The sequence below is a fragment of the Xiphias gladius genome, chromosome 16, assembly GCF_016859285.1.
Source record: "Xiphias gladius isolate SHS-SW01 ecotype Sanya breed wild chromosome 16, ASM1685928v1, whole genome shotgun sequence".
NCBI classification, from domain to species: Eukaryota; Metazoa; Chordata; class Actinopteri; order Istiophoriformes; family Xiphiidae; genus Xiphias; species Xiphias gladius.
The window spans coordinates 19,528,975-19,554,552 of record NC_053415.1 but is presented as its reverse complement, the minus strand read 5'-3'; the positions used below and the strand labels follow the sequence as shown (position 1 = coordinate 19,554,552).

General features: G+C 45.2%; 1 protein-coding gene across 4 annotated transcripts in view; it reads left to right on the top strand.

Annotated features, from left to right (window-relative positions):
* Positions 1-24,341, top strand: part of si:dkey-100n23.5 (cyclic AMP receptor-like protein A) — a 49,213-nt gene extending 24,872 nt beyond the window's left edge. For 3 of the 4 annotated variants that reach the window (XM_040149443.1, XM_040149444.1, XM_040149442.1), the window contains 3 exons: positions 2,841-2,923; positions 14,427-14,574; positions 22,593-24,341. In XM_040149443.1, coding sequence (XP_040005377.1) covers positions 2,841-2,923; positions 14,427-14,574; positions 22,593-22,760 — 399 coding nt within the window. In that variant the 3' untranslated portion in view covers positions 22,761-24,341. The remainder of the gene's footprint in view (positions 1-2,840; positions 2,924-14,426; positions 14,575-22,592) is intronic. The other variant, XM_040149445.1, reaches the window with a different exon arrangement.
* The last annotated feature ends 1,237 nt before the right edge of the window (positions 24,342-25,578 follow it).

Below are 25,578 nucleotides of genomic sequence, written 5' to 3'. Positions count from 1 at the left end.
TGAGTACACACACGCACTGAGCATCACAAGGTCTTGGTGCAACACAGGTCAGCGAGAGGATATTCGGAAGAAGGCATTTAAGTCAGGCCACGCGCACACTGATACTTGTATTTCTATCTCTGTGAGGACACTCATTGACGTAATGCAAACCCTGACCCTAACCCTAACCCTAACCTAAACCTAATTCTAATCATAACCCTAAAACCAAGACTTAACCCTCAAACAGCCCTTTGGAGTTGTAATGACCAGCCAAAATGTCTTCTCTCCATAAGGTCTCTGACTGAAACTGGTCCTCACAAAAATAGAAGAACAAGTGCATACACGCACACACCTTTAAACACATTTACACAACTGCACACACAGCAGCTCAGTCCCTTCGGATAGCAACAAAGCTGGCTGAGCAAACAGCGAGCTGCTTGTTCGTTATCTACCCAGGGTGTTTGTTTACTGAGCCACACAAGCTTTGCCTTGAGTCACAATGAGATGTGTCTACTTGTGTGTCTGTATAGATGTGTGTGTACCTGCTTGCACAACCTTGTGTGCTGTTGAGGATTACGTCTGCACCCGTGTATCCTAATTTATCTGCCAAAATTTTATTCCACGTCACCAACATCCTGAAGATCTTACTATGAGTAAGCTGCAAGGACAGTGCGCTTTTTCTCTCAAGGGCTCTTAAGCAAGACACATGGCTTTGACAAAACACATATACCTTCTTTTGTACGGATCGACTCGCCAGGTGCTCGGTAATCAGCAGTACTTCTGGTTGCTTTTGGGTTTCAGTTGTCTCTGAAAATCCTTGTGGATTTAAGAAAAACTAATTACGCAGTTTAGTTGTCATAACGATCTCACCAAAAGGTCAGTTTGCTAACTGTTCCTGAGCTTTCTATTGTATCACATGATCTTCCTCAGTCGTGGAGTTTTTATTCGTGGAATGGAATTGTTTGAGGACACATTAAGGACTTCTCAACGATGTTGGCTTAAAGATTGAGCTTGAAGATCGGAATAAGCAGTTGTCAAAACAGTAATACAGTCTATACAACATTATAATTTACCAGTACACCCTCTGAACATCTTTCCTTCTCATTATGAGAGAATCCCTGGGATGGATACTGCAGCAGATGTAGATGATTATAATGATAAAAAAAAATATCTAGTGCCATGTCTTATTAAAAAACATTTCTTTATTAAATTTTATTGAAACATTTAATAATTTTTAGTCCTTGAATTTCACTCTAAAATCTTTTTAAAAGCCCTTGAATCTGATGTTCAGTGCATTTGGAAAACCTAATGCTGTTATTTTTAGAGTAGGTTTTCTCCGAGATGAGTGCGAGCAAGGGCGAGTGCAGTGGGTTGTGGATGGGATGGGTTGCTTCCTGTACCTGTCTGTAATGTAGCATGCGTCATTAATGTTGGGACCGCTGTGCTCGCCGCGCATAATTACGGTTTCATTCCCCCCTGCTTCCCGAGCAGCGCAGGGGCCTCTGACACAGGAGGACTGTAATTAAAAACACGAGGCTCTTCCTCCTCCTCCTCCTCCACTATTCCACATCCTGTCTCTTGCGAACTGAAATTCCTCAAATGCCTGTCTCTACACCTCACCTAAATTTTATTGGAGATTACTTGGCCTTGATGCATTCTTTTAAACCCAGTTTCTGGAACCTTTCTTTCCCCACACAAGGGCTCACACACCCACAAATCTGTCTTTTTCCACATAGCATCCTTCAGCCTTCTGGCTTTCCATTTTCCTGTCTCCCCATGAGGCAGTCCTTCCAGTGCACACATAATAAAACACACAAACACACTTGAGATGACATTAGGCAGAGCTTGACATGGCCAGTGATGTCAGAGCTTCCTAATAATAATAGACACTAATAGGTCTAAGCTTAATGTTTGCCTCTGGGTTATGCTGTCACAGATTGTGATGTTGAAATAAGGGTCTCTCGTCAGTTGATCACATACAGCCAGCATACGTTACACGGTGGAAACTTGGCTCTTATATTCAATACCCACCCATGTGCACAGTTACGCACACACATACAGAGATACAATACCACCGGGGGGCTCTCGTGATTTTCATTTGAATTGTTTAAAATGCCTGCATTAGAGCTTGCACGCCTCAGGGTCTTTCTGGCGAGTAATTAATTTCCAGCATGTGGGGGTAGAGACCAGAGCTTGTGGGCCTCCTTCCTGGCTCCGACTGTGTCTGTGTGTGTGTGTGTGTGTGTGTGTGTGTGTGTGTGTGTTTGAGACAGAGGGAGAGAAAGAAGAGGGAAAGAAAGAAAGGGAGGCTTTGCGCTGGCTTGGCTACTGCATCCTAGCCGGCGGGTGGGGGGTTGGGGTGGGGGTGGGGGTGGGGGGCGCAGCACAGCGCAGAAAATCGATCCAGGGGCCACGCTTCTCAGCCTCTTCCGGACGCAAGAGTCCTCCTCTCCTGGGAATTAGATAACGGCTTGTAAAAGCTCTCCACCGCCAGGCTCTCCCCCTCCTCGACTTTTAGCTGCTGCCGCATCTCTCTGTCTTCCTGCCTGCCTGCCTTTCCGCTTGTCCACGAGATATTGAGTTCATCCCGCTCACATTATGGCAAAGTATTGGCTTCCAGTTTAATTGGAATCTGCGTTTCTTTTCATAACTGTGTGGATATTGCGTATTATCAGCAGGTTAATATTTTATTAGGTTTTAATTGGCCTTTGTTGTTTGCCTCATTGCACTGATCTTCCAGTTAAGATGCCGTGTATATGTGTGTGTGTGTGTGTGTGTGTGTTTGAGACAGAAAAATAACAGCGTTAATGTGTGTCTTCAGTTTCTCTACATGGGTTAGTAGTCAATTTTCTCTCCTCCAGGTTTCCTTGGCTGAGGAGATCAAGCCGTTGAAGTGGTATCCCTCCGTTTACCTGCTGGTGTCTGTCTTTCCCCTAATCAACAGGTAACCCACATACACACACATAGAGACACACCTGTACAGCACATGAACTCTGCGCCCTGTTGTTTTATTTGCATGTTGGATTCACTCTGCTGTCTTATCTCTTCTCAACCTGTCACCCTCTCCCTCCCCCTCCTCACTGCCCTACCTTTCCCATCCTCCTCTCTTGCTCTCTCTTATCTGAACTCTCACAAAGCTTTGCTCTCTCTGTAGCAGCACTAACGTAAAGGCGTTTTTTTTTTGTGTGGCCGTGTGTGTGTGTGTGTGTGTGTGTGTGTGTGTGTGTGTGTGTGTGTGTGTGTGTGTGTGTGTGTGTGTGTGTGTGTGTGCATGGGTATTGGAGGTATAGAGCATTTTATGGGTTTTTTTTTAAAACCTGGGCTTCATCGACTGAAGGTTGGTGGGTGGAGGCGAGTGGTCCAGTAAATGATAACTCCGGTACTGTTATTACTCCTTCACTCCCTTCCTCCCTCTCTCTCTCCCTCTCCCTATTTTTTTCATTTGCCACAACTCCCTCCCCCCTCCCTCTTTCCCTCCCCCGTCAACGCTGAACCGGTGTGATTGACAGGTCAGGGTTACTAAGTGATTAGCTGCGGCGGCTCTGCTTGTCGCCACGGCGATGTAGGCGGAGACACAGGTCAATTACAGGGTCAACGTCTTTCAAAGGGTCCGCTCAAACACCCCACACCCACCCTCCCCCACCACACGTTACCTTCCCCCTCACCCTCTTCTCCTCCTTCTTCACCTCTCCATCCATTCCAGCCCCCCCATCCCCCTCCCTCCCGTGCCCTGGCTGTCAGCTGATGAAGATGACAAACGGCATCCTGTGCTAACCCCAAAACGCCCTCTCTTCCTTCCCTCCCTTTCTTAATCCCCCCCCTTTCCTTCCTTCCCTCTGTTAATGTCACTTTCTCTTCCTCTCTCCCTCTTTTACGTCCAAAACGTCTTTCTAATAGCCCCCATATTTGCACTCTTCCTTGGGCTCTCGGTCTTCCTCCATCTGTGTTTTTATGTCAGCTCTCTACCTCTTCCTCCTCCTCCTCCTCTTCCTCAACCACTTTTCCTATCCTCTGCCACACAAAGCCCTCGCTCTCGCTCCCTCTCTTGCGCAAACAAGCGCTCGCTCGCTCAGCTCCGCTCCGCTCTGCCTTTCTCCAGAGAGCGTATGAGGAGAAAACGGGAATGAATTGCTCTCTCGTTGTTGTCCTCCACCACCGCCGCCCCCTCCTCCTCCCCCATTCAGCAGCGCTGGCTGTATACATCTCCGGCTCCTATTAATTTGTTAGCCTCCCCTCCCTCTCACCCCTTCCCCTACTCGCTTGCCTCCCTCCCTCACTCCCTCCCCCCGGGCTCATATCCTCCTCCACCTCCTCCCCTCTTTCCCAATCTCTCCCTCCTTCCTTCCCTCCCCTCTGCTGAGTGCTGGAGTGTGTAAGGTGTTTGTCACGGTGCCGTGCCGATGTCGCTGTGCTCTGCTGTGTGGAAGCAGCGCAGGGTAGCCAGACTTAGTGCTTGTTTTGCTGTACATGCGAGTGTGTGCGCGTGTGCATGTGTGTGTGTAGGCGGGTGGTTGGCTTCGTGTCAAGGCGAATGTGCTGTCTCTGCTTGTTGCCGTGTGTGCGCTTGCCTGTGTGTGTGTGTGCGTGTGTGCGTGCGTGTGTGCGTGCGTGTGCGTGCGTGTGCGTGTGTGCGTGTGCGTGCGCGCACATACTTGTTTGTCCGCGTCGACTTGAGTGTGCGCTTTTGCGTGTCTGTCTATGAGCATTCCTGTGTCTTTGTGTGTGTGTGTGTGTGTGTGTGTGTGTGTGTGTGTGTGTGTGTGTGTGTGTGTGTGTGTGTGTGTGTGTGTTTTTATTTTGTGTGTGCATGCTTACCGTGTGTGTGTGTGTGTGTCTGAGTGGGGGATTATTTCTATCTGAGCTCCAAAGCCTCCTAAACAGGGCTTAGAGAGACGGCCCAGGGCAGCAGCTAAAGCCGTTGGGTAGAGCTCTCTCTCTCTCTCTCTCCCTCTCTCCCTCTCTCTCTCTTTTTCTCTCTCTCTGCCACTTCTCTCTGCCCTGATCCAATGTCGTTAATACATAGACACTCCCACACACAAACACACTCTTGTTTTGGCCTTCATATGCTACCACACACACACAAAAATGCACACACACAGACAGTCACACGCCACACGCAATTTTAATCTGTTCCAAATGTACACTGGTAAATGTGTTAATTCGACACCAGCTGTTGCGAATTGAAATGGGAAAGCGCTCCTACTTTTCCTCGCCCGCGCTCTTACACACATGCATGGACGAGTCATTATACATCATTTTACCGTACGCATCTCTTTCTCTCTCTCTCTCTCTCTTTCTCTCGCACATTCACTTTCGCTCATTTGGCAACTCAAAAGTAGCACCAGACACTCACACCTTAGCACTTATCCCTTCTCCTTTTCTTCATCTTTCTGCTACTCCTTATTTCTCTGTCTCTGCCACTTAAATCTCTCCCCTCTTTGTGTGTGTGTGTGTGTGTGTGTGTGTGTGTGTGTGTGTGTGTGTGTGTGTGTGTGTGTGTGTGTGTGTGTGTGTGTGTGTGTGAGAGAGAGAGAGAGTGTGTGTGGAACCACTGCCCGGGCATGACTAGAGTTTTCACAGTCTGCTTCTCACATCGCCTCCCTTGTGTGCTTTATGGTGTGGGTGTGTATTTGTTTACAAGGCTTGTCTAGATCCCTACTGTGCGTGCTTGTACGCCTGTTTGCATAAATAAACCCTCTCCTCGGAACCTAGCTGCCGATATCTGTGGCACTGTGCTGCTTCATGAGCAAGTGCTCCTCCTGGACAGCCTGCTCGTCTTTTACAGGGACTTTTGCTCTCCTTTAACACCCCTCTCCTTACCACTTTTGACACCAAGCGGGGAGAAACTGCCGTTCCCATCTAGAAGCCCTAACCTCTAAAGCAAGACTCAAGGCAGGGGAGCTAGTTGCCTTTGAGCAATCAGTGTTATGTGCCTTGCAGAGGGGTGCTTCCACGTGGATAGATTGGCCCTGGCGGCAGGACTTAAACCGTTGATGTGTCTGTAACCTTGAGTTCACCCTGTCGCTCCAGGAGGCAGCTTGCATCCTCCTAGTTATTCTTGGTTTCCCTCAATGCTGCGTGTGGGTTTTGCGGTGTGTATAGGACTATATGTGCTTGCAGGGGATTTTTGTATGGGCTCCCTACAGCGCCTAAGCCCCCCGCCTTTCTCTGGAGGAGATCTGATTTCCCTGCTCCAGGCGAGTAGCGAGAACAAGACAATGTGTGCGTACGTCTGTGTGTTCTTCGGTGCGTGCCTGCGCTTTTGTGTGTGTGCACACGCCCGCACGCGCAACCCGGGCCAGGCAGACCTTCCCATCTCCGTTCTGCACTTTGAAAAACGAGGGAGGAAATCTCAGAGCAGCAGTTATTATTCATCCCTCAAAGAGAACGGGGAGGAGGCGGAGGGAGGGAGGGAGGTAGAGAGAGAGGGAGGGAGGGATGGATGGAGGGAGGAAGAAAGACAGAGCCAAACGGGAGGGATGAAGGAGGGGTTGGGGGGGATACATTAACTCTTATCTCACTGTATTCGGCTTTCTGCATCCCAGGATGCGCTCTTTCTCTCCCTCTCTCGCTCACTCCTGCTTTCTCCTTCCTTTCTACACTCCCTTCCTTCCGTTCCTCGCCTCTACGCCTCTCGGAATATCTTGCATTCAGTGCGCATGGATGTGTGTTCGTGCCTTCGTGTGTGTAGGCTGGTGTGTGGTTTGTACTGTATACCCTAATATCTTTTGTGGAGTATTTTGTTTACTTGAACAAGTGAGCTCTACAGATGCTGAAAGGCAGTGTGCAAGGTTCCAACTCTCATCTTTGTTTGTCTGCAAGCTTTTTTTTATTCATCTATCTCTTCACATTAAATTTTCTGTATGACAGGGACAGCATTTGCCTGTTTACTAAAATAAGTTTTGAACTTGATGCAGCTTGCAAAAGGGGCAGGTCGCCGGCCAAATAACGATGAGCTCAATTTCAATATAAATTAATACACTGCAAGTTAGCACATTAAGAAAGACCACAGATGACTGTTCTGATTGCCAGTTTTGATATTCTCATGATTTTGACATTTGCTTTACTCTTTTATACACACAGAAAACAAAAATCCTCACAAATCAAAAGCGGGATGTCATGTTCTTTGACCACCCTGATTGCCTGTTTGATACCGTAGCCACATATTGCTGCGTGGCCTAGATAATATTTGGCGGATATATGACCATGCCTACTGTGTATACCCATGTGTGTGCACCTCTGCCTTTGTATCTCTGGCAGAGATCGGTGTGTAACTGAACACGGTTAGTCCCGTTGTCATTCGTCTCCCATTGAGCAGCAGCGACGCTCCGCTATTAATCCCTGTTTAGCGAGACAGAGGGTTGGCCCACAGGGCTGTGTAAAGTGCAGACACATACAAGGCAGGCCGCCACACCAAAGCTGGATACACACACACACACACACTGAGGTTCTTCATTCATTATGGTAGTGGACATACACGCTGTATATACACAATAATATATATGTATTTGCATGCATGTAAGTGAATATGCAGATATAAAATACTCATATATATGTATATAAAACACAGCCCATGCACAGATATACAAACATTAACATTAACATATACAGGCAAATAATCTATATACTGACCCATACGTCCCAATAGACATATATATATAAGCCATATGAGATATGTGCTCCTTTACAGATATACAAACTACATACGGGCACATATAGGCATATACATACATTCATGTACAGGCATATGGTGTAGACACGCAAATGGTAAAGGAGATGCTAGATAACCCCCCCACACACACACTTTGGCATGTGCACACATTCATGGGTGCATGCAAACACAAACACATACACGCACATACACACATACACGCGCTGTCCCCCCCTTCCTCTGCTCTTTCAGGCACGTCTTTAAATATTCATCACTCTGGCTGCTCTGAGTACCGTAAACGCCTGCCACTCACTCCAGGAATCGCTAAGCCTACTATCTCATCTCTCCCCTGTCCCCCCCTTCCTCTGCTCTTTCAGGCACGTCTTTAAATATTCATCACTCTGGCTGCTCTGAGAGTACCGTAAACGCTGCCTCACACTCCAGGGAATCGCTAAAGCCTACTCTATCATCTGCTCTCCCTCCCTCGTCTCTCTCTCTCTCTCTCTCTCTCTCTCTCTCTCTCTCTCTCTCTCTCTCTCCCTCGTCTCTCTCTCTCTCTCTCTCTCTCTCTCTCTCTCTCTCTCTCTCTCTCTCTCTCTCTCTCTCACACACACACATACACACACACATATCTAACCATAGCCACTCACAAGGATAAACTCATGTGCACAAACACTCGAAGGCACAGCCAGTGGCATCGCTGGACACACAGACACACGCCAGCACATGAATCAGATGCAGGGAAACACATGCGCGGTGATGTAAAATGAAAAGATTTTGTGTGTGTGTGTGTGTGTGTGTGTGTGTGTGTGTGTCGATGTGTTTACTGGCTTCTCCCAGCACAGAGGGTTGAGTGGTGTTGTGTTCCAGGAAACAGGATGTCTCTTTGTTTGGGTTTTATTCTGTTGGTGAACGTTAGCTGCTTCTCTCCAAGGGTTTGTGTGTGCCTCTTTGTCTTTTAGTGTTTGTGTGTGTGCATGCATCCATGCAGGTGTTTGTCTGCATGCGCTCACATGTTTATGTGTGTGTTTTGTTTCTGACCAAGACGCCTGCCTGTTTGTGCGTTTCAGCCGGATCCCGGAAATACTTGGCTAAATGTTCGCACAGAGGGTTGACAAGAAATGTGTGTGTATATGTCCATGTGTGTGTGTGGGTATAATAGGAGTCATACCCTTAGCTGTGAAAGTTGTCCCCATGTTGACACCGTGATCAAAGTAGAGTGTGTTCCAGTTTTCAATTGTAGTGCACATAGACACTCATGCACAATGCAAACCATGGTTTATTTAGATATTGATAGACTCAGTGGAAAAAAACATTCACATGTCCATATCCATAGAGTACAGCCTATTCCTGCAGATGGGTCACAAGCATTAGAGCTTTATGCACATTAGAGTAGCTGATCACATGTTGTCAATGAACAATGAAAAGCCTGTCCTCTGTCTTCGCTGCCCTAAAGGCCACCTCACATGTAAAATAGACAAGACAGCAACCAACAGAATCTTTTGAACCAGTGTATCCACAGGTCATATTTTCTCTTGATTGAATGCCAGTTATTGAGATTAAGTTCTTAGAAAATTAGTTATTTATATCTTTTGTTGATAGTTACAATTGCAAAGATCTGATTATGCTTTGAAGTTAATTCTACTGAATAAGTGGATTCTACTTTATTAAAATTCGATTAAAGGCAATCATGCACCAAAGCATCAAGAAGCATGTTTAGACTTTAATGAACTGTGGCAATTTCAATAGAAATGAAGGTTAATACCACCTCTCCTTTGCTTCGGTAAGCTCATTTCTTGTCACATTTTGTCGGCAGCAAAACATTTAAGGGAGTTGAAAAAAGTTGTGAATCGCACACTGGCCTTACACAAAGTTGAGATAATACACTCATTTTGGCAGAATTATCCCTTTTAGTCTGAGAAAAGTTCAGATTTGCTGTCAGCAGCAGCTCAGCGGGCAGCACTAGGGGCTTGTTTTGGCACTGTGAAGCGTGTGATTCGTCTGGAGGAAAAAAAAGAAGTCAGGCAGTCAGTCAGAGACAGGAGGAAGTGCTATCGGGGTCAGGATAACTTCTCTGTCTGGCTGCCCTCCACTCTTGGGAAGGAGATCTTGTCCAAGCTTCTACAGTGTGTTTCACCCACAACTCTCAGGATGTGCAGCACAACAATTAGAGGCAGACAAAAAAGGTCAACTCTGATGGAGGCAGGAGGGAAGTTGAAGGCTGGAAAGTGGTATAGACTGGCAGCGTGGGATATTGGAAGAGATGGGGAGAGGCAGTGGATGAGGGATTTTGCACAGAATCTGGAGGGTGAGAGAAGGACGGGTTCAAAGAGTGACTGACAGCATGATAGATGGAAGGTCTGAATAAGTGAGAAAGGCTCGAAGACACTGCGCGAGTACTAATGTTTGACTGCATGCTTACAGGTGGTAGCGGATTTAGACTTAAAGCTACGTATGTCCGCTTCTGTGTGTCTCTGAGCGTGAATGTGCTTTTATTGTTGACCAATTGCTCCTAAGTCATACAGTATACACAATATCATCTCTGTTGTCCAACACCAGTAAGCCAACTGTGAGACTCGCCTGACTATGCCACACACACAAACCCCGACAAACATACACACACACATAGCAGCTCAGCCAGGCATTGCCCGCAGCCACACTCTCCTTTCCTACCACTGCCTCCCTCATTCATCTTTCATTAGCCCAGCTCACACAGGAGAAGCAGCCCCCCCCATACATCTCTCCATCTCTTTCCCTTCTCTCTCTGTCTAACCTCCTTGCCTTTTTTCCCCTCTTCTTATCTTGGTTTCTCTCGCACATAATCTCTTTTGTTTGTCTCGCTCATGTCTTGCAATCTGTCTTTTTGGATATCTCTCCTCCCCCTGCTTCTCTTCCTCACTCGCTGCCTCCTCTGCTTTTTAGTCTTTTCCATTCAGCCTCACTCCTTCAGCCCTTTCCCCTCCTCTCTCCTCCTCCTCCTCCTCGTCCTCCTCCATCGCTCTCGGCCCTTGTTCCCCTTCACAGCCTCACTCTTGCACATTCTCACCTCTTTATCGTGTACTCCTTTCCTCTTCCACTCTCCCTCTCTCCTTCCTGTGCAGTGCTGTTTCTCTGACACTCATCTCTACCCCCCCACCTTCCTGTCTCTCTTTTTCTCTCTCGCCTGCTCTTTCTTTCTTCCTTTCATTTCGCTCTCCGTCTCTCCCTCGATGGAGGGGAAAGGCTCTTCGCCTCTAATTGCGGCTGTTCCGTTGCCATGGCGCGTGTTGCTCAGCGCTGTGAGGTGCTGTGGGTGTGTGTGTGTATGTGTGCGTGTACGAGTGTATGTGTGGCAGGCAGATGATTGCTTGCTGCCAGCTCTCGTTTCCCGGACGCCGATCGCGTTTCTTTGCAGCAGCAGGAAAAAAAAAAATGAGACGCCAGAAATAGCCCCCCTTCACACAGACCCACTCACTCTCACCGCTGCGCTGTCAGAGACACACACACACACATAGGCAGACGTACACACATACGCACGCACACACACACACACACACACACATACATGCACACACATCCACTGCATTTCCACTCCACCTGATATCTTCAATGCATATGACCTAGGTTATACTGTATGTACACACCTCTGTGTTTATGTACGTCTGCATGTGTCCGACTTCCTCTGTATTCATGTATGTGTGTGTGTGTTTCCTGCATCTCTAAGGAGGTTGTGTGGGGAGTCCTGATTTATTTCACCTTTAATGGGAACTGAAATGAATGTGAGCAGCAGCTGGTCTGGTCCTTGGAGATACAGCGGTAGGCTAACCCAGAAAACAGGCAGCACCGCTCTGAAATGGTCCTTACTCCATCAAGCGCCAGGACGCTTCTGTGGCCGCACTGTTGGTTCATTTTACGCAGCGTTTGGGCATTTAGTTGACACCCTTCCTTGGAATGACTTACAGCAGGTAGGTTCTCATTACAGGTTTGTCTCCGACCCTTGGCCAACCCAACTTGTGTTTTTTTATTTTCCTGTCACAACTTTTTCTAAGGGTTGTTGGAAGGTAAATTGAGACAGATTAATGGCAAATAAACCTTGCAACCTCACGTTGCAAAAGAGGATAATAGAGGATTATAACCAGATTTGCGGACGAATCTCCATAATCAGGTTCTGGGCAATTCCACTGCAGTTCTCACTGGTTTTCTAAGGGAAGAAAAAACATTTCTGTGCTAGCTGGTTTAATAAAGGGGGAGGCGTCGATGTGTGAGGCTCAGTGACCCCAAGGTGTACCTATGTTTAAGGCCCTTTGGAGGTGGATGTCTTTTTCTACTCCAGAATCCCCTGATGCGGACATTGCCTGTGGAGGACCATAGTGGTCCCGAGCCGTATCAATTTGAGCCATTGGCTCCAGCCCAGCAATGCCTGAAGCCGAAGCTCTCGGAGCCGCGCATGTGGTTAGAATGGCACTGTCATGAAAAGTGCCGATTGCAAATGTACATAGCAGTGTGTTGCTATTGAGGGACCTGCTGCCATCTGCAACCACTGCCATTTTAAACTTTGTAAAGAAATGTCAATATCCGCACCAGCATTGATGTGTTTCATCATAGTACAGTCATATCATTTATCATTTACAGCTCAAAAAACGTTTCAGTTTGCAGTACCTCTTTATTCTCAATGGTAGTTTTAGGTTTTCTTCAAATTAAATTCACATTTCTCGTAATTCCATTTACTTAGCATCACAGTTCAGATGTTACACCCAGGCGCTTTTTTTTTTTTTTGATTTTGCTTAGATAAATGTGTTGAAAGCAATTTATCCTTTGACCATCTTTCACTGACAGAAACACTGAAAGGCTCAAGCTGGGAAAATATTCATTATTTTTTCTTTTGCCAACGAATCCCATAACAAGAGCAAAACTAATTATAAATTTGCCCTGCTAACAAGTTGCCAGCGTAGCTAAACCTTCATTTTTTGTCCAAAAGCTCTACACAACACGTATATGATCCACACAGTTGGGTGAAGTGTTTATTATGACAAACACTGGCACTGTAGTTTATTTTGAGTCTCTCCCACATCATCCTGGTTCCCTTAATACTAGCGAACCAAATATGTATTAATCTGCAGCTAAAAATAGTTCCCAACAAATACACTGTTTACTGCCGTTTGAGTAACATTTGCTAAAAACTGCAGTGCCCCACTATTTTAGGAAATTACTTAAGCTTAGAAAACTCTAACTATATCTTTATGCCACCTTTTTAAAGATTTACCCTCTATGTACAAGTTGGCCGTAATCATTGCCTTGCTCATGTTACTGTCAGCATCCACTGTCTTTTTTTTTTTTTTTTTTTAATTTAATTGGTTCGTGTTTTTTTTCTCTTCTTCTTATGTTAGTCTGTTGGAATAGACAGTAATGATGTAGTAATAGTATAAAAACACATTACATTGTTTTATGAAACACATTTGATATACAGTATCTGAACAGTGTAGGGACTGTATCTGTATGGAAATTTTTGGTGTATCTGCCTTATGTGTAGTACCTGGACTGGCATCACTATAGCCTCCAAGGCTTGTTTTTACAGGGACTGGCATGGTGCTCATCTGGTGGTGTCACAGTATTGGCAACACTGTTTTGAACTGATTAGTGGGGAGACTGGAGCAGTGCTATCACTGAAGATTTCACCAACATCATTATCATTTTAAATAAGTGGAGACAAGTCTCGTCCTCTAACAGTCACATAGAGATCAGTGACTGCTGAGTCTCATGTAACTCCTTGTAACCACAACACAACAGTGGTTCTTTTCCTCAAATGGTTGGTTTTGTATTTTCCTTCCCCGCGGGTCACAACTAGGTTGGGGATGATTTTCCTGACCCTAGGGTCTACCACTGCGGCCACTTATTTTACTCTGAACACTCAACCCAGGAGCACCGCACATGCCGAAAATGCTGTGAGCTGTTGCGCTGTTTGATTCTCTCGCTAATAGATCAATAAAAGACATTAGTGGCAGGCTAACCCAGCGAGCAGCACTAATACAGGGTTAATCCAGGGTTAATGGCCGAGCAGCATCATTCTCCAAGGCAGCCATTAGTTTGCAGCCATACCACACAATATCAGGTTCACCTCCTAGTCATGCCCCAGGCTCCCAGAGAGATAGAGGTACATGGAGGGGAAGTGAAAAGAAAAGAGCATCACCCTCATGAGTCAAGATGAAAATGAGATATCCCGACAGCTGAAACCAAATGCAAAGAAATGGCAGAGATATTGTAGGAGGGGGAGTCGGTGTGTAAGAAACGTGCATGGAATGAAAAAGAAGGAGAAGATGGGTCAGTGAAATTGTGGTCAGGAGAAGCAAGAAACTGAGATGAGAGAAAGGGGAGAGAAGGAGAGGAAGGGAGTTGAGCGCTACGCTTCTCCCTGTCCCTGTAAAGTGCTGCGTGCTGTCGAAGCGGCAGCCAAGAATGTGTCAGCCCAGCCGTCTCACGCTGCCTAATGGTCTCTTAAATGCTGATATAAAGCTCACTCGCTCTTTCCCCCTCCCCTTTTCCTCTCTCTCTCCCTCTCTTTTTCTGCCTGTCGCTCGCTGTCATTACCTCTCCTTCTCACCCTGTCCCTCACTCATTTGTCCTCTCTGTTGCCCCGTCCATCAACCTCTCTGTCTTTCCCTTTTTTCCTGTTGCTATCTCTCTTATCCCTCTGACTGCTCCTTCAGTTACCCCATCCCCACCTCTGAAGCTCTCCTGCAGGTTGTCTATTTACAACTTTTTTATTGATGAACTCAACACTTTTGCTGCTCTCTTTGTCTCTCCCTCTCTCTCCCACCAGGCTCCATAATGCCTTCTACCCAGAGGATCCATCCTTTTCCCTCACCTTGTTGCATGTCCTGTCAGCACCACTCCACGGCTTGGCCAATGCCTTTGTCTTTGGCCTTGATAGAGATTGGTGGAGCCTACTGAGCCCTACTGGCATGCAGGTACAACAACCGCATACACACACGCCTATAGTCCCATTCAGACATGCCATCTTAGTTTCGTATGTAAAGGGGTCAGTATAGTCGAATCACTTCTTTTCAAGTATAACTCAGACCGTAGCATGTTAATATTTGCTACTTAGCACTAAACATAAAATAAAGCCGAGGCTTGATGGGGATTTCGTTATTTTTACTAGTGTTTTGTCATAAACCAAAATACTGACCCATTAAAATGTTGATGTGATGGTAGTGCTAGATGAAAAGTCAGGGGAACGCCAAAGTTGTTTCACTTCATCTTGAGGTGGACATGAATGTCTTCACCAAACCCAGGGGACATGAATGTTACATGATTCTGAGGACATGAATGTCATAAGTGGTGAACCGAACAACCAACAATGCCCTCCCTAGAGCTATGTAGCCTTAATAAAAAGCCATCACTTTTAACACATAGATGCAGCCAGCAATGTCACAAATTCCTTTTTTGAAAAGGGTTTTGTGAACCCTGTGAATTCCATCTCTCCGTCTGTCCTCTGCTTGTACTTTTGTTTAGTCCTTTCAGGGTCACATGTGGTTGAAGCCCATCCCGGCAGTTTATGGGTGAAAGGCTTATGACTTAATTTTTGTGTGTGTGTGTGTGTGTGTGTGTGTGTGTGTGTGTGTTTTTTCAGTCCCTGCATGCTTGAAATATCGTAGAATATTTTCAATTTTGGCAATGCTTGTGTGAGGGAGGATGTTAGTTGTCAGCGAAAGTAGAAGCATATTTAGAGACAAGTGTCTTACAAGGACTTATGCAAAGCTATTTTGTGAAATAACACCAGTGTACTAACACTACTAATATTGGGTATTCTCTGTTTTAGGCTCTAGAAGGTTCTCCAAATTACGTCTGTCAAATCAAGTGGTCTATTGAGGGCTTGAAAGTAATGCAAGTATTGGGGGAGATTAGCTCCTTGGGAGGCTTAACCACTCTTTGTTAAGAGCCACACAGAATCAAAAAATCATCCATGTGTCCTTGGTGGATCATTTCTTAGTGGGCTTATTGCTAACCCTTTTGTGTGTACTCCACCTAATACGAATTGACCATCTTTATCATTATCAAGAAATTGCAATTTCAAGATCATGTCTCTGATCAGACATACAGACCATAATTAATAGAAATGGTAGAGCCAAATTTTCTCAGTAAAGATGAGAAAGCTGACTAATAAGAGCAGATAGACAACACAGTCAAATACAGTACATCGAGATGTGATTGAGGTGTAGACTTTCAGCTTTAATTGAAGGAGTTAAACAAAAATATTGCTTTATAAATTTTTATAAATATAAGGATTATTTTTAATACTTTGATGAAAATCCTTTGCAGTCAATGACTGCCTGAAGCCTAGAACCCATGGACATCACCAAGTGCTGAGTTTCCTCCCTTGAGATGCTTTGCCAGGCCTTTACTGCAGCCGCTTTCAGTTTCTGCTTGTTTTTGGGTCTTTCTTCCCTCAGTTTTGACTTCAGAAAGTGAAAAGCATGTTCTGTTGTGTTGGGGTCAGATGACTGATTTGGTCATTGAAGAATATTGCATTTCTTTGCCTTAAGAAGCTCTTGGGTTGCTTTCGCTGTATTTTTTGGGTCATTATCCATCTGTACTGTGAGGCACCGTCCTATTAGTTGTGCAGCATTTAGCTCAATCTGAGGCAGTAGAGCCCTACACATTTCAGAATTCATCCTGCTACTGCGACCCAGTGCTATGGCATCCATACACGCTCATGCCATAGCACTGCCTCCACCATGTTTGACAGACGATGTGGTTTGCTTTGGATCATGACCCGTTCCTTTCCTTCTCCGTACTCTTCTCTTCCCATCATTCCGGTACAAGTTCATCTTGGTTTCATCTGTCCAAAGAATCTTGTTCCAGAACTGGGGAGGCTTTTCTGCCAAAACCTAATCTGGCCTCTCTGTTCTTGTGTGTTACCAGTGGTTTGCACCTTGTGATAAACCATCTGTATTAACATTCATGAGGTGTCTCTTAATTGTAGACTTTGACAATGATACGCCTACTTCCTCAAGAGTGTTCTTGACCTGGTTAGATGGTGTGAAGGGTTTTTCTCCATCAAGGAAAATTCTGCAATCATCCACTTTAGTTGATCTCTGTGGTCTTCCAGGCCTTTTGATTTTGCTGAGCTTGCCAGTGCATTTCCTCTTTTTAAGAATGTACCAAATTGTTGATTTGGCCACTCCTGAAGTTTCAATATACAGTCAATATAGTTAAATACATACAAGGGAAGAAAATTGATTTGGAGCCTAAAAATACAAATTCAGATTAAGTGCATAAAACACGAATTAAGACTGTTACACAGCCACGGTCGACAGCTTCATCCGTTAAAATTATTGCGTCTGTGTTCAGTCAGATGCACATTAGATGGATGACTGAAAAACATGGCAAAAATGTGTCTGGTGTAAACAGGGTGTCTGTAGTATTGGCAGTAGTAGGAAGCATTTCGGCTGAAACAAGTAGTCGATTGACAGAAAATTTATCGGCAACAAGCAAGTAATTTTTCAAGTGAAAATGCGAAAATTCCACTGAGAATAATAGCTTTCTTAGTTTTCTGTGATCAGAAACTGAATATCTTTGAGTTTTGGAAAGGTGTTCAATGAACTTAATTATGTTAATTTGAGCTCTGGGAAATTGTGATTTTAAGTATTTTCTGAGGGTTCATTGATCAAGTAATTAATCAAGAAAATAATCAGTAGCTTAATCAGTAATAAAACTGATTGTTATTTGTAGGCTAATTGTAACCTAGCCTACTGTAATCTAAAATATTTCAAATGCATCTGTATTTCATAATCACTATGTAAGAATGCTGAATTCAAGCAACGCTGATACTTCTTGTAAGTTGAAGTTAACTGAGGTGCTATTCCTAGAGAAACTTGCATCCCTATTTTGAGCCGTCTTCCTAGTAAGAAATAGTTGCTTCAGAATTGTCTAATTACACTACTTATCTCTCCAAATTGACTTGTACCATCTGTCACAGGTCTTCACACATCAGCTCTGCAGGAAATCATTGTTGGGTCTAGTACCAAAATCCCCTTACTTAAAGAATGATATTATAAATCACTGACTTTATTTTTATCTCTTTCTCAAATTGAGCTTTTAGGGTAATGTAATGAAGACAAGATTACCAGAAGGATGATGTTTTTACATTTGAACCACAAACCACATTGGTTGCATTTCAATAAACACCACAATCAATACAGTTCTCCACAGATTTGTCTCAATCTACAAACATTGACAGTATCTGCGGATATGAGCTGGACCTAATATTGAACCGCAAGCGAAAAATTCTCTGTGGTCTGAGTTCACGCATACACAAACACAAACACAAACACACACACACACACACACACACACACATACTGTCACCTACTCAGTATCACCAACCACGCTGATAACGGGTCATGAGCACAATGTGGAAGAGTGGAATGTGTGGTATGACCTTCAACCCAAATGTCAATGTTGCACTGTGGTGAGTTGGAAGAGAGAGACAGAGGAGTGAAATGGAATCTAAATGTGTTCGTAAATCACACAGAAAATGCTGTTTGTGTGTGTCAGAGAAAACGAGACAGAATGTGAGAAAGACGGCGACAGAGAAAGAGAGAGAGAGACACAGGCGGCATGTATGGTCGTGCTCTATCGTGACTAACAGCCGGTTGTTATTCATCTTGGCATGCGACTCCCAGCAGCCCCCACACATCAGGTGTGAGATTGGCAGGGGAGAGGAGGGGTAAGGGAGAGAGGGAGGACGTGATGGTGGGGGGTTTGTAACAGCATCAAAACATTCATCTCTCAACGCAGCGAATCTGCGCTTTCGTACCAGAAAACCCCTCCACCCCTCCTTTCAAACCTGCCTCCTCTGGCTCACTCACCGCCCCTCTCGTGCTTTCTGTCTATGCCGCTCTTTACCTGTGGAGCTTTTGGAGGCATTTAAAGAATAGGCTCGGATTTTTTCCTTCTGTCTGTTTTAATAGACTACCCACATGCCGTACATAGTATACGTTGAAAGCGTTGTTGGTGGCTGTAATCAGTCCTCCTCTCCTTGATGATGTAATACGCTAATCAGCATAACAATGACATCAGGGTGACGTGTTGGCATTCTGCCAAGTGTCAACTGGTTTCAGCCCCTCGTTTGCTTCTCTCCCACTGTCTGTGGTCACATACAGTATTTTAATAAAGCCGAGTTCCCAATAAAGTTGTTCTTGTTTACATGTTTTTCTGTTTATGTTGTCACAGAATGAAACAAGTATGAAATAGTGGCCAAAACGCAGCCCATTAAGACCACATGTTAACCCGCAGTCACTTCCAAGCCATTTCCGAGCTGCTGCTCTGCGCTGTTAAGATCCTGATTTTAAAACCTCAACGTCGTCCGACAAAATCACCATACACAGAAGTTAAACGCAACAGCTGTGCTATGAGTTCGGATATATGTACTTGTAAAATGATCACTCAGAGACAAAGTTAGAGGCTCATTCACGTCTTAGTCAGCTGCTGTGCGGTCAATTGAATGAGACGCATAGAGAAGTGTGCCTGCACAGGGAAAGCCCGACCTCATTTTTCGTGGGGTAGTAGCGGGGACTCTCTTCTAGAGGTAGCAGCTAAAGTTTGTCCAAAAAAGTGCTAGATTTGTTACTAGGTGCTTTTGTGTAGAGAAGTCGCTAGCGACAAAGGCGCTAAGTTGGCAAAACTGCCCCTGACCCCCTGAAGACACAATAGAAACCGTTTGCACTAATTCATTTTAAAAGACCAACGGCCAATGGGGAAACTCAAATACTCAGCCGGCCACTCAGTTTTGTAACTTCATCACCCAGTGACATAACATTCGACTGACCAATGGTATAACTTAATCACTGTGTCATGGACATTTGCCTAAATAGCTAGAGAAGCTACAGTCATGAAAAATGGCTACAGAAAAATGGTGTTGAGTTTAAATGACGTCGATGTAGCCGTACAGTTTGTTGTAAGCTGACCTACAGAAATAACTTAAATCACTGTATCTTTGGCTGTGAAAAACATCACGTTAACAGCTCCTAGCAAGTGCTGTCAAGAGAAATTGGCATTGACAGGATGGATATCTGCTACTGATTGGTTAGGGCAAAACAAAACACCTCCAACTCCCAGCAAGAAACTGGCTTGTTGTCAGGCTGATAAAATGAAGTGAAACAAAATGGCAATTCAGTCTTATGATCATGCTCCTGCTCCTGTACGGCATTGTAGATAAGGATAGGTTTCCCTGGTACTAGCACTGCAGCAGAGAGGGTGTTGACTGCTGGGGTTAGCTGTTACTAAAAGCACAGTGGAGCTCTCTTACCAGACCAACTTCTGTTTCTAGAAAAGAACATAAACTTTGAAGCCAGTGGTAGGGGCCAGTAAAAAAAGCCTTTAACTTCATTGTTCTCATGCAGTCAGAAGACCTTGATATACCTCCAAATCATTGCAGATAGCTTTTCCAATTAAAAAAAACAAACAACAAAAAAAAAAAAAATCTGTGCATCTTCTCTTCGGTCAGACAGTGACTTTTATTTAAGACCACTTAGCTCAACTGCCAGTTTCCTACTAAAATTCGGCAGATAACAAACATGGGTGAATGGTCTGTCACAATGGTTTGTCACAATGTCCTCTGGAGTAAGAGCCTAAAAATAGTGCCCCTATTCTGTTTATTGAATTGAGAATTGAATTGTCATACCAAGAGTGATGATCGAATCAAATCACGAGACTCTAAAGGTTCTTACCACTTCTTGTTTTCTGTGCAATAATCCTTTCGAAAGTTCAACAGAAGCTAATAGGAGACTTCAACAGTCTGATTTAGTGCAACTAAAACTAAAACTTAGCATCCCGTTCTGATTACAGACCCGATGCATGTATACAATGATTTTATATGAACCAAGTTACTAAAATGTCGTTTAATTACATGCATAACCTTTTTTCTGCCAGGATCCTGGTTTCTGTGTGCATGTAAACGTACTGCTGTATCTCTGCCTCGTATCTCTTGCTTTATCTAGTCCTCCTTTGTTTTTTTTCTCTTTTCCGCAGCTGTCTTTGACTCATCTCGTCCTCCCTTCCTCTGTATGCGTGTCTTTTCCCCTGCCTCCTCTGTTCCCCATACCCTGCTAAAGCATCTCTGGCATTTAGCTCTCTTACATTATTTCTGCCGCTCTCCTTTGTGTAGCATCTCCCTCCCACCTGTGCGCTCTCCTTCTTTGCCCCCCCCCTTCTCTCTCTCTTTTCCTGATATTGATCTGCATTCTAGCCATACAGCTGAACCGCCTGTGGCTCTGCAATGAGCTCACCTCTCACTTCGTCTTCTGCTTGTATGCGAGTGTGCATGCAGGAAAAAGCTGCACCCAATCTCCTGTGTCTCAGTATCACTGCAATCTTAAGCCCCGTTTAAACAGAGATCCCACAATATTGCCGTAAAGAAGACCCCTCATAATGCCGGCTTTGCTTGTTTACACTGACTCAAACGAAGCCGGCATACTGCTTCCCCGGTGTGTGATTTTTAGATAACGTGCCGGCATTCAAGAATCAGAGGCGTATAACACAACAGTGTCACTCCCACCCACCCATGCCAGGTCTCCCTTTTACACAGACATCAGTCCGGCTCTGTGCCTACCTCCGCTGCCGGCTTAGTGCCGGAACAACAATGCTCCCCCCATTCCGTGTTCATACCTTTTATACAGTACGGCGAGGCGGAATAAAGGCACAACATTCCCGCCTTGAACAGGCTGCATAAAAGGGGCTTTAGACTACGTTAACACTGTTACCCTGCTGAGTTTCAGCTGGTTAGACTCAAAACATTCTTCCCCCTCTTGCTCTCTGTGATCCCCTATACTGTGTTTTAAAACAGTCGAAATCACTATTTAGTTGTTCTCATTTACATATTTTTCTGTTGTCAGACAACTGAACAAGCATAAAGTAATGATTTTAACGCAGGCCATAAATTTTACCTTTTAATCAGATGGACAGTAGTTCCTACATTGTTGCACTGGGACATCAGTCACATCACTTTTTTATGATGACAAGCTTGTCGGTAAAAAAAAACAACATTAATACAACTAAATGACAACATCATTATTATGTGTTTGGTTGTATTAGTATTTAAAATGAATGATCAGAGAAGCTTAGAGGCAACAGAAATTCATCATCTTATCTTTAATGCTGTACAGCTGCGGACCAGCTTTTTGTTTTCAAAAGGCTCCACACTAAAAGTTTTCTCCAGTCCACACCTAGCAGGCGCTTAGATCATAAACAGCTCTGCATTGAAGCGGTCATGTTTTTTCAGATACCGGTGAAGAGATGATGTACGACCCAAGAAGGGCCAATTTGAGTAAAAAACCCATGATTTTGAAAGATTATCAGACCCCAAAGCACTGAAACCAAGGTTTATAATGCTATGTAAATATTTTACAACTCTGGAAAGTTATCAAGGCAGCAATTATTATATCTTACATCTTGATGATTGTGAGGTAAACAGTTGAAATACAGCATTCACGCCTCAAAGTTATCCACCAAAAGTTGAGCCAGTTTCAACTTTTTGTCAGATGACCCTGCATTTAATTAATTGATCTATTTATTGGCTGGAGCCCTCTGCATTAACACGGGGTGTTATTTGGAGGTTAATTTCACAATGAATGGCAGCCTCTCGTGCCTCTAGTGTTTGAGTGTGTGTGTGTGTGTGTGTGTGTGTGTGTGTGTGTGTGTGTGTGTGTGTGTGTGTGTGTGTGTGTGTGTGTGTGTGTGTGTGTGTGTGTGTGTGTGTGTGTGTGTGTGTGTGTGTGTGTGTGTGTGAACGGGGGGTGAAAGACACAGCCAGTGTTTTCAGATTTATCAACTTGAGGGACCATGTAAAACACCAGCTTAGTGTAGATGGATGGCCAGAACGGAGAGAAAACGGTGCATCTAGCCATCTTAGTGTGATCCTGCTCTTTACAACAGCACAAATAGTGTGTGTTAATTCCAAACTACGTGTGTGTCTGTTTTCTAGCTGGCTCTGCAGTCACGGTTGTGTGACAGGACACGGATCGGAGAGTACCACCCCGGGGCAGTGCGCTACACACAAGCCGACCTGGTCGACCTCAGCGATGACGACGACGATGACACCAACGTGCTCTTCTACTCTCCTGACATGACCCTGAAAGACCGAGGGCCCTGAGAGAGAGCTTGACAGAGGGGGAGAGAGAGGGAGACAAAAGAGCTGGAGGGAAGAAACACGAAGGAGGGTCACAGCCAGAGAGAAATGCAGCGGATTAGAAACTGAGAGGGAGAAAAAAGAGGTAGGGAGGGAATGGAAGGGAAGATTGGGGGGACAGTCAGGCAGATAGAAGCCGGAGATGAGCTGTCAGGTTCCATTATTAATCCCCATCCTTTACTATTTAATATCCTAAAGACACACACACACACACACACACACACACAGTACAAAGCAGCAGCTCCCTGCAATACTATCATCAGAGAGGAGCAAGAAAGGAGTCGCTCTAAAGATCCTCCTAATGTTAAAGGCATCTGCTGCATCCCAAAGGTCTTAAAACGATTTCCCTCTCTGCCCCACCTTCTTGACTCTTGCATTCTGCAGCATTCTGTCATACCACAAAAAAAGAAAGAAAATAAACGCAAAGGACTGCTGAAAAGCAATCATAACAAGGTGTTCATTTAGCATTTTGCAGGAATTACCTTTTCACTCCTCTGCAGGAGAAGAGGTGAGAACAGGCCTCTTAAACAGCAGCCTGTGTGTAACAGCATCTACAACTGCACTGAGCTTCGTCTCAGTGCTGAACAATTTTCCTGCTGATAGGTGGGAGGAGGGGTACAGTGGAAATACAGAAAGAGGTTTTAAAAACAGTAAAGAGGACTTGGTAGGACAAATCAGTCTCAAAGCACCGGTGTTGCTTGCAAAGAGTCTTCCTTCCGCAGACAGTGTTAGGTTTCTGTTATTCTCTTTGTGTATGGCATTACTGATGATGTAACTTTCGCAGCAGTATTCCTTTGAAAGGTTGTTTTTTATTTTTTATGAAATGCTAAACTTGTTTCTTATACCGTATTTATAACAGATCAATGTACTGTATATATTTATGTGTACACTCTATTTTTGTACGTGCCTTGGACTGGAATGTGAAGAAAATGCTTTCTTTTGGTCCGAACCCGCTGCTGTCACCCGACAGTCGAGCAGTGCCGGAGTTCAGTATATAGCCTTACGAACAACTGCAAAAACATGTTATTAGCCGAACAAACAGCCACACATACACACAGACACGTAGACACACATGCTTCTCTCTATGGTGCCTGTCAAAACAGGTCGGAAAAGATGACACACAGCGTAGCAACAGCCTTTGATGCTTCATCATCTCATGGCCTGTGTCAGTGGTGCTTAGGGGACATAGCGGAGGTATGATTGGCAGGATAATAGAGTCACTTTATATTCAACCTAGGCCCATTTGGTTTTTCCCATATGCAGGTGGTTTCATCACTGTCGGTGCGCACTGCCGGCTGTCAGCTGCTCCTCTGACAAGTTGAACTAATGAACCGACACTTGACCCTTTTTCCCTTGAGTTGTTGAACTTTTTTGCTGGGCGTCAATGACACCGGAGTGCAACTTTAGTTTGCAGTTCACAGAGGCCCACCACTGAATCACACACGCACACACACACACTTGCACTATGCCCCTACCCCTCTTTTTGCACTGTTGCTCGTTTTACTTGACTGTGCACTCCATCAAATAAATGAGCAGGAGAGACATTTCATAACAAAGCTCAGGCTGGGCGTGTTTATTTCATTTTCACATTGATGCAATCCCTCATTCCTTCATTTCTCTGCCCTGCCTCCTGTGAAGCGTGTGTCCCTTTATGTGTGTGTGTGTGTGTGTGTGTGTGTGCGCGCGTGCGCCTGTATGATTGTGCGTTAAGACGTCTTTTAGACCTGGGCTGCCCAAATAATAGATATTAATTATTGGTCGGACCCTGCTGGCCCGTGCCGTGTCTCCAAATCTGGTTAACTGGATTTTGATTAATGAAATACCGTATGCGCACCATGTCCTCCAGAAAGCCAGACCCCCCCCCCTCCCCACTATCACCACCGCACACACGGCTCTCCCACAGACGTTTGAACATTTCGAGCCCCGCACCCCCTCCATATAAAGAGCCCGGAAAATAAGCGAATGTCCCTGTCACGCCAGAAGAATTATTATTCCCACCTCATATCGTCGCATGCGCCGTAATTGGATACAATTTAACACCCGCGGCCCACGGGCATGTCGGCAGGCGCACTGCCTACTATTAGCTCACCTCGCCTCGCCTCGCCACCCTATCATTTGTCAGATCTGTGTTTGTGTACTCCTGGTGCCCGCGTGTGTTTGTGCGCGTTTTTGTTACCTCTCGGGGACCCTTTTCCCGGTAGGAACACCGACCACTGTGAACTGAGTTCAGATTACGGTTAGGGTTAGACGCGAGTTGGCTATGGCCAAGGCTGGGGTCCGGGTTAGGCTGTCCGCAATGAATGGGAGTGAATGCAATGTCCTAATAAGGATTGCTGCGCAAATGTGTGTGTGTGTGTGTGTGTGTGTGTGTGTGTGTGTGTGTGTGTGTGTGTGTGTGTGTGTGTCTCCGTCTGTCTGTCTGTCTGTGTGTGTGTGTGTGTGTGTGTGTGTGTGTGTGTGTGTGTCTCCGTCTGTCTGTCTGTCTCTGTGTGTGTGTGTGTGTGTCTCCGTCTGTCTGTCTGTCTGTGTGTGTGTGTGTGTGTGTGTGTGTGTGTGTGTGTGTGTGTGTGTCTCCGTCTGTCTCTCTGTGTGTCTGCGTGTCTGTGTCTGCGTGTCTGTGTCTGTGTGTGCGCGCGCGCTTGTGTGTGTGTGTGTGTTTTGGCTCTCGTGCGTGTGACTCGAGAAACCGGAGCCATTGTTGGAGTCCGGCCATGACCTAGCTGTGACGCACGGAGAGACGGAGAGGAAGAGAGACGGGGGAGAGGCGACAGCGGCAGCAGCC